General features: G+C 36.0%; 2 protein-coding genes across 2 annotated transcripts in view; both read left to right on the forward strand.

Moving 5' to 3' along the window:
- Window positions 1-1,943, forward strand: part of LOC107666282 (uncharacterized) — a 3,277-nt gene extending 1,334 nt beyond the window's left edge. The window contains exons 3-4 of the mRNA XM_016457512.1: window positions 713-806; window positions 985-1,943. Of these exons, the coding sequence (XP_016312998.1) occupies window positions 713-806; window positions 985-1,692 (802 nt within the window). The 3' untranslated portion in view covers window positions 1,693-1,943. The remainder of the gene's footprint in view (window positions 1-712; window positions 807-984) is intronic.
- A 1,360-nt stretch (window positions 1,944-3,303) lies between these two features.
- On the forward strand, window positions 3,304-9,369 carry LOC107666275 (interferon-induced GTP-binding protein Mx). The gene is given in 17 exon segments (XM_074186923.1): window positions 3,304-3,353; window positions 3,509-3,705; window positions 3,792-3,929; window positions 4,089-4,243; window positions 4,561-4,699; window positions 4,796-4,994; window positions 5,085-5,163; window positions 5,239-5,361; window positions 5,460-5,592; window positions 6,183-6,341; window positions 6,431-6,507; window positions 6,605-6,862; window positions 6,955-7,165; window positions 8,655-8,731; window positions 8,841-9,050; window positions 9,146-9,206; window positions 9,209-9,369. Coding segments are annotated over 17 exon segments (2,427 nt in total).
- Window positions 9,370-9,946: the final 577 nt, after the last annotated feature.

Consider the following 9,946-nt stretch of genomic DNA (forward strand, 5'->3'; position numbering starts at 1 on the left):
GTTTTTTTTATTGGTCTTATGAAGCATTCTAATTTGTTGAGATAGTGAATTGGTGGGTTTTTGTTAAATGTGAGCCAAAATCATCACAATTAAAACAACCAAAGACTTAAACTACTTCAGTCTGTGTGCATTGAATTTATTTAATACACGAGTTTCACAATTTGAGTTGAATTACTGAAATAAATGAACTTTTCCACGACATTCTAATTTATTGAGATGCACCTGTGTGTATATATATATATAATATATTTTTTACACTAGATATAGTTACAAAGCAAATGTAAAGAGAATATTTCACTACAGCATCCAATAAGTAAGATAAAGGTTGCAATGGCAAGGAGAAACTCATTAGAAATAAACAGCCAAATAATGGTAGAATGAATTCATGATTTCCAAGTAGTTTTTAGAAATGAATGTTTTAAAATATTAATTCCATAATAATATAAAAATATAGAAATAAAATGATAAACTTAATAATAGAAAAATGTAAAAATTTAATTAATATCTTAAGGAAACACATTATGAGAGTTTTGTAAAATAAATAAATAGACAAAATAAAATAATAACTAAATAAATCTCAAATTTTCACTGACATGGGTGTCAACCAAACTCTATGTAGCCCCCTAGGGGTCATCAATTGGAAAACCCAAGGATTTTATTTTTTATGAGCAGTTTTCAAAAAGAAGGTCACAAAGTGTGTTTTTTTCTGTAGTCTATTCATACAAGAGACAAAATCCAACCTCTATGGAAATATTACTTCTCAAAGAGCAAAACGAAAGTGGGAGAATTTAAAATGCAAATACAAGGTAAGATGGACACAGAATCTGTCTTTATATTCAATTATAATTATTTACTTGTTTAATAGTTGCACGCCATTCTTTATGTTCTTCAAAAAATATAAAAATCTACTTAGAAATAAATCTACTTAGAAACATGTATACATGCAATTCTCCTGATGTATTTTTCTCTACCTTTCACCCCTAGGTTTTAAAAGCTCTCGCGAAGGACGTTGAAACAGTTAAACCAGAATCCTGGCGGTGGTTCAGACTCATGGAGAAGGCCGTAGATGGCGATCCCACTGACGCCGACCCTCCTAAACCGACCTTACTGACCGACCTGGCCGATGAGTCCGAATGTGCAGCCCAGCCCAGCAAGAAGATGTATCAAGTAGAAATGGGGAGTGATATTCTGGAATTATTGACACATTCAGTAATCGAGGTCAATACTCAAACAACGGTAGCTGATGGAGGACCCTCATCAGATACAGCAGAAAGCGTGAGAGGGAGACCCGTGGAAAAAAGCACTCCAGAGACTCAACATGAGCTGCACTTAGAAAGAGCCAAACTCAAACGAGAGCGACAGCTGCTGGAGAAGGAGCACGCAGACCTGGACCGAGAGCGAGTGCTGCTGGAGCGCGAGAAGGCCGTCGCAGAGAGGGAGAAAACGGCGTTGGAGAGAGACAGAGCGCAGCTGGAAAAGGACCGAGCTGCGATTGACCGGGAAAGAGCCTCGCTGGAACAGGACAGAGCAAGACTGGAGAGGGACAGAGCGGCCCTTGAAAGAGACAGAGAGACTTTCACCACCATGGCTCTTGGGACAAACGGCACAGGACACACTGAACCAGACTCCCCATATGCCGAGGACAGAAAAAGATTAATATTTTTGTTCGAAAAACTAATCGAGAGATTTTGAAATCACTGAAAACTGTCAGTGTTGCTTGTTCTGAGGGTATTTAAAATAATAACGTACTTAAATTAAAGCGTTTCAAGGTTAAGTTGCCCCTCTCAAGACACATTTCTGAGGACAGAGGAAATGTGTTCAGAGCTGTAGTTCTAGAGTTCATTGTAGTTCAGTACAATACATAATGGATAATTCATGTTAAGTTTATTCCCCTTTATTTTCAGGTCCTTGGATGCATTGAGATTAAAGTTATTGTTTCAGTCTTTTGTCTTTCATATTTATTTAGTGCTTTAAAATCTTTAGACTCACTCTTGTTTCTTTTTATGGATGACCAAGAGTTAATAGAAAATGTTTTTTTCAAGTTCTTTTATTCGCAGACAATTACTTTTGTTTTAAAACTGGAAACAAATTGTGACAAATTGAATAACCAATTTACCATAACTCCACTAGTGTAGTCTGCTTAACACAATATTATATTAACATACTTAATATTATATACATACATACATGCAGTCACATGTACCGCTAAGGGTGAAATATGGTAATTTCAATAGGAATCCACATGATTGTGAAAGATTTCCTCATGCAGATTTTGCCTACGGGTTAAAGTTTGTCATGCAGATTCGGAGAACTGACCAATAGAAAGCTGCTTGGTTTGAAAATGATGTCTGTGTGAGCAGTGCTTTATATATTTTTACACTACTAACAAAAAAAAAAGTTTTTGTTGTGCACGTTTTTTCTAAACATGCGGCGCTCAAGTTAAAGTCACAAGTAGTCATATAATGGAGAAAAAACCTTTTTAAATAGTATGTTGAGGTTGTAGATCTACAGTAATTTTATAATAAATTATACGTTATATTATAACTTGTGCTGCAACCCATAAACCAAGGGAGAGCTTTTTTTCTTTATGCAAATGATTTACCAAAACTGCATTGCAGGTTTGTGTTAAACATCAAATGCTAATATCTTGTTTTAGACTTTGCAAGTCAGCTTTGTGGTCACTGCTTCCTCATTCAGGTCTCTTAAATATGATCATAGATTAAATATACAGCACAGCGATTATATTTAATGAATTTACTCATGGTGGAATCTGGTTCTGTTAAACTGTTAAAAATGGAATTTAAGAGAATAATTATTTTCCAATTGTGATATAAGTGTTATAAAATAATAAAAAAACGAACAAAACAAAATGAAACACGCACATATATAGTGGGCATACAAATTGGCTACTTCCCATAAAAATTCTGCCAAAATCACAGTATATTTGCATTGTTCTTCCCTTGTTTTTTTCTGAACTCAAGGTCAGCTCAAGTGCTGACTATTTCCTTTTTGTAAAGCTAATTTCTGCTTAGGGTTAAGTATTGTTGTCTGACCCCCTAACCCTCGCCCCCAAACCACAAGCAATATAAAACCTATATAAGGTTCACAGTATGCATTTGACACTTATTTGCCAGAAGTTTTGTCGTCTGAGGATTTCAGAGCAAGCTTGAATTGATTCCGACATATTTTACGCAAATCTTGAGTTCTCATCTGAACATTCTAAAAGAAAGCTCTTTATATATATTAACTTTTTATATAATAACAAATTTAGGATCATTCTGTGAGATTTATTTATTTTCAGTCATGGACAGCTCACCAGAAATACTGGATTTCGATTCTTCAGATGAAAATGGGTAAGGAAAACCTTGACTGATTTATTAATTTTTTTAAACATATAGTCCTATTCTGCACTTAAATGGATAAATCACAGATAAAATTACCTACAAATAATCAACGCTTCTCATTTTATAGAAATGCAGTCTAATTGATGAATGTGTGTTTTTTTAAGTCCCGAGAACAGTGGAATATTTCTGCAGCAGTGGGAGGCACAGGTTCGGCCCTATATTGAGATGATTGACTTCATGAGGCGAATCGGCATTGAGAAGGAACTTGCATTGCCGTCCATTGCAGTGGTGGGAGACCAGAGCTCAGGGAAAAGCTCTGTATTAGAGGCGCTATCAGGAGTCGCTTTACCTCGTGGGAGTGGTACGTTGTACACCTACAATACATTATTCATTTATATATACAAACATATATATATATATATATATATATTAATATGGTCCATTCAGGTATTGTCACCCGCTGTCCACTAGAGCTTAAACTTCGAAAACTTATTAATGGTAGCGGCTGGACCGCCATAATCTCCTACAATGAAGTGCGTGAGACGTTTCATGATCCCGCACAAGTTGAAAGTTACGTCAGAAGGGGTGAGGCTGTATATAAAGCTAAATATCATTACTAAGTTATAATTATAATACATTACAGGATATACAATGACAGTTCTACAAGTTCTTATTAGTTAAAATATTACTTACCTTACATGATAAATGAAGGTTGAGTAAGTATGTAGTGTTTGTCTTTTACAGCACAGAATATGCTTGCTGGAGATGGAGTAGGAATCTGCGATGATCTCATCAGTTTGGAGATCACATCGCCTGATGTGTGCGACCTCACGCTGATCGATCTGCCTGGAATAACAAGAGTACCTGTGAAAGGACAACCGGAAGACATTGGAGACCAGGTGAGAAGAAAATACCGATTAATTGGTCATTGTGAATAATCCCATATATTTATGCATTCGGTTCCTTGTGCAAATTCTGCAAAAGCAAAATAAATTGTTTACAAAAAACTGAATTAAAAATGCAAAATAATTATGTAATTAAATTAGAAATTTTAAAATAACATTTAAGATGTAATATAATATAAAATAATACATTTATACTTTCAAGTTGATATCTGGATGGCACTTGAATTAAACCTGCAACGTGATGTCACGTGCATATTAATGTAGCATGCTACAGTTTAAAATGTGTAATCACTGCCTTTGATTAACTGCAGATTCGACGCCTGATATTGAAATTCACTTCCAAAAAAGAAACCATTAATTTGGTTGTTGTTCCCTGCAATGTCGACATCGCAACCACGGAAGCACTTAGAATGGCTCAGGGTGTCGATCCTGATGGCTTAAGGACTTTAGGTATAACTTTTCATATGAACTACAGTTTAATTTTCACATTAGAGTGTGCAGAGCAATTTCATTCATATCTATTCAAAAACTTTTTTATTGCTTCAGCAATACTGACAAAGCCAGACCTGATAGATAAAGGAGCAGAGGCCGACATCTTACAAGTACTGCAGGGTAAAGTGGTTCCTCTCAAGAAGGGCTACACCATTGTCCGATGCAGAGGCCAAAGTGACATCAATGAAAATGTTTCTCTGGTTGAAGCCACAAGACAGGAAAAAGAGTTTTTCGCCAAACACACACAGTTCAGGTATTGAATTAGTAGAAATTATACATATTCAATTATTTGATATTTTATGTAATGTTCAAAGACATTTAAGAGTGCTCCTGTCTCCACCAGTTATCTTCTTGAGGAGCAGAGGGCCACAATACCCTGCCTTTCCACCAGACTCACTAAAGAGCTGGTCGAACATATCAAGGCAAGTGTAAACATGATGAAATATGTCGAAACTTCCTCTAAACACTAGACTCATGAGTTATTCCTTATTTTACAGTCTTCACTTCCATCTCTAAGAGATCAAATTCATATCCACTTGTCTGCAGTGAGGGTTGAGCTTAAGAATTATGCTGATGGTCCTCCTTTAGAACCTGAGCGAATGGGGCCTTATCTCAGCAAGGTACAGTAAGGGAAAGCTTCATTACTTATATTGTCCAATATCTGAAACTAGCCTGACTGAAATGTACACACTTGAACTTACTTTTGTTGTATGTGTAGAAAATCTTGGAGTTCAGTGACCAGATAAGCGAGTTGTGTAGAACAGGAGAATCAGACACTGGGAACCTCTATTCGTACCTTCGACCAGTGTTCAAGCAATGGGAATGTCATCTGAGTAGCTCCAAAGCATCATGTACGTAAAATTGATACATAACAATCTTAGTATGGTTGGACACAATGTACAACACAGGTACAGTTCACCTGTATGACATTCTGTCATCATTTAGCTACTCACCTTCACGTCGTTTCAAACCTGCATAATTAAGCGCGAACGAGGCTGTTGTTGATAAATTTAGACCAACAATATAATTGCGAGCGAGAAATTGCTTTATACAAGAGTCCAATGAGCAAGAAGTAAATATTGAGTAGCCTAACTTATATATTTGGTATAATATTGCCAGTTACTGGCCAATCGTTACCTCCGGCAATGAATAACCGCTACATCTCTTAGCAACACACATTAGTAATGTTCGTTCCAGAATTATTCATTTTGAATCGGTTGAGTTGATTCACTCATAAAGACTTGTCGCTTGTCGCCACCTACTGGAATAATGTTGTACCTGCAGAAAGAGTCACTAGAAATTCTCCGCCACTAATACAAAGACATACAGCTTTTCTGGAACAAGTGGGGTGATGACTGCTTTATTTTTACATACAAAACTGTCACTATTCACTTGTAACCTTATAATTTGAGATGACTATTGTAGGTTTATTTGATTTTAGTCAGAGAGTCCGTAAAACAGATGACAGAAAAATATGACGAGGCCCATCGTGGGAGAGAACTGGTGACCTTCAGTGACTACTGTGTGTATGAATCAATGGTGAAGAAACATGTTGGAGACCTTAAACAACCTGCTTTGGATACTTTGAAGTTCATCCGAGGTTGATATTTGGAAATTAGCTTGTATTTACATTATACGTGGATTACATTTGATATGATTAATAATTACAGTTTTCATTTAATATCTTAGGTATTGTGCAGAAGGAGTTCATGGTCATGTGTGAGCTGTGTTTCCCAAACTACCCTCATCTGAGACACATAATACTGGTAGGTTAAATTGACAATTGTTGATTATATTAAATAGACAATTAAAGTCTACATTTTATTTTACATTTCATTACATTTCTGGTGTTTATTCCCTTAGAATCATATTGACGACATTCAATCAAAGCAAGAAAGCAAGGTGGAGAAGAGGATCCATGAGTACATTACCATGGAGAAACTTGTGTACACGCAGGATCCCATTTTTACCCAGAAAATTGTAGACTTCAAGTTTGTGGAAAAGCAACAGGAGTACGAGTCAATTAGTTTGGATACGGGAGAGAACGCAACCTCATCCCACAACTGTGCTGTTTTTGACACCAGGAGCTTGACGCCTGATAAACTGATCATCTACTACGAGGTTTAAATCAGTTCTTGATTTTAATGTTAACTGCTTGTGTTTTTGGAATTGAATGCACTGAAAACCTCCCACATGATCTCTCAATCCATCAGATAGTGTATCAGCGTCTGGCCGACTACATTCCCATGGTGATCCTGCTGTTCATACTGAAGGAAGCTGCCGTGATGCTGCGGGCCCATGCTATGGACCTGCGGGATGGAGCTGATGTTGTGAAGCTGCTCGTGGAGGACACAGAAGCTGGACGGAAGAGAGCAGACTTACACCAACGCATGGAGAGACTGCGCCTGGCACAAGAACGCATCAGTATTTACCTCTGAGACAGAAGTTGCCTCATGTCATATGCTTGATCACTTTTAAAGTCATCAACCAAAGAAATATCAAAATTAAAGAACAAAAGTGTAGTTTGAGGTTTTAGGAATCATATTTTTTAGGTTCAAGGTTAAGGTTCAGTTTAATCATGAATAATTATTTGAAATAAAAAAAAACCCCTTAAAGATGAGTGTGAAGTAAGTGTCTTTTGTAAATGACAAAGCATCAGTCTGCTTGTACCTACTAAAAGTGTTTTTGAAAAGAAAAAAAAAGTTTCAGCTTGTTACAGTGTCTTCTCCACCAACTACGATGTAATAAAACAAAGCTATAATTCATAAATTATTTTTGTTTTGTTTTTTCTTTACATGTATGAACTTAGGTTTTAGGTCTTTTAATTAATGTTATTGTTTTGCTGTAAGTAGTTTTGTTTTGAATGTTTGAAGTCATTTTTGGGAGGATTTCAGTTCCCTCCAATAAACTTGGACAAAAATGAAAAATCAAGTGTGCTTAGCAACTGACACAAGAGTCATAATTTTCCTTATATTCTATGTTATAATATTTTATATTGTTTTAATATTAGTTGCTACAGAAAATAATGATACTTTACACTAGATGGTGCTAGTCCACTTTACTGGAGCCAAATAAATTTGTTTACTTTTACTATTTAAGGCAGTCAGCCAGTAGCATGTTGTGTGAGGATGAGAAGAACCACACATACTGCCATAATAAAGCATAGGCTATTACAATGTTAGTTTAAACATTTAACCTAGTTAAAAGTGCGCTTAAGGTGTATTCATTTTGTTCTTCATAACAGTGGAAACGGCTTACGCCAAAGTACGCCATAATTTTTGCCCATACAGATAAGACTAATACTTCATTCGGAAATGTAAATGGTCTAGCCTTATTTTTGTGTGCATTCGCAATATAAACAAAACGTTGTTTTTGTAAAACAGAAAACAAACAGGTGCGGTAAAAAGCACATTCTGGTTGTCCACCTACTGTATATTTATATTGCCAACACACAAGCTCTCTTGCCTTCAGTGCCACATTTAATCAATTTCAGATGCTAGGGGGCGCTAATAACTAAAAAACACAGTGTTGATATTCTTCACCAATTGCAATTCTAAGTTAAAATGAAAAAGTCAATTAATTTCAAATCTTTTTTGTTCCCAAACAAGGTAATGATAAGATTGCAAAAATAATACAATTTAGGCAGGAATACAGGGGAGGGAACTGCTCGGCTTCAGCAAATACATAATGTTTGAGGGGGATCTGCAGGGCCATGTGGCCACTTAAAGCACCAGCCATTAAATTACTCAACACTATCAAAGGCATTGTCACACATCTTCATGTTCATGTGAGAGTACTGAGTATAAAACCAAAATGAATAGAGCACAAATGAATGTTTTTGTAGTTTTAGCACATCTGAATTGTTACAAATTTGTTGCTGTTTGTCTTTTGAATTATGTATTTTTTTCTCAAGAAATAATTTTAGAGCAGTTCACTGCTGTGGTTTATCAATGTTTTCAGAACGACCCTGTTCTTCAAAATATCACTTTGGTAAATATTCCTTTTTAAGGTTGGAATAGAAATGTACAACAAACTTGCATTGTTAATCACGTTTAATTAAATTCACTTTTCTCTGTACTTCTTCACTTGACTCTAAAAGTATAAAATTGATAACATTCAGTCAAGCCAACAAGCCAAGGCAGAGGTGAGGATCTCAGAGCAGTTTGAAAAGAAAAACATGATCTACACTCAAGACCCGATTTACTTGAAGTTCTTGAATGAGATTAGCGATGAGAAATTTTTAGAAGATGAATTACCTGTCTTTGACATAAAAAGCAAGTACAGTAAAAGGCTGGAGGCGTATTATGAGGTATACAATATGACAATATAACCCTTTCTCAGGAATAACTTGCAGTGTTTGTGCTGTGTGCAGGTAAATTTAGTAGGTTTTGTATTTTCTTTCAGATTGTGGTGCAGCGGATGTCTGACCAACTGCCCATGAGGATCTCCTTTTTCATGCTGAAGGAACTACTCAGCTTCTGTCTATTGACATGTTGAGTTTACTGGATGGGGCAAATGTGAGCGTGCTCCTGTTTGAAAACTCTAATGTTAGTAGAAGACGCAAAGACCTACAGGCCTGCCTGGACCGTTTGACTGCTGCTCAGGAAGCACTTAGTGATTTTATTTGAGGGATCATAGAAGATATTACCTGAAAATGCATGATGTATTTGACAACCTAATCTATAAAAATCTCTTCAGCATATGAATACAGTGCATTATTTAAACTTTTTCTAATGTATCTGATAATGATAATCTATAGAATGTATCTGACAGTTTAACTCATATAACTTTCTTCAGTATCGTAATACGTTTCAGCCATTGTAATGAAATGACTTCCAAATAACCAATTAAAAATCATTTTGGCAAACATCTTGTTTCCATGCCATTCACATGGTATGTTGTAAAGGTATCTTACTAGGCTCTCTCTGTGGATCGTGGTTGCCTGTTTGACCTTCTTGGGAGCTCTAAAGAAATTAAGAACATATATTGTGAAAAGCGCTATACAAATACAATTTTATTGAATGAATGACGTTTTCACTTTTTAAAATCACTTTCACTGTGCACTTGCTTGTATGAATTTTCTTACAATGAGCATGATGTTATTGTTTACACGGTCATCAAGGATACGCAGAGAGATTGTGGGCAGCCACGTCATCGCTTTCAAAAGTTTCTGTTTTGGTCCGTTTACACTGAAACGCAACCCCT

The sequence above is a fragment of the Sinocyclocheilus anshuiensis genome, unplaced genomic scaffold (genome assembly GCF_001515605.1).
Source record: "Sinocyclocheilus anshuiensis isolate Anshui unplaced genomic scaffold, SAMN03320099.WGS_v1.1 scaffold1225, whole genome shotgun sequence".
Taxonomy (NCBI): Eukaryota; Metazoa; Chordata; class Actinopteri; order Cypriniformes; family Cyprinidae; genus Sinocyclocheilus; species Sinocyclocheilus anshuiensis.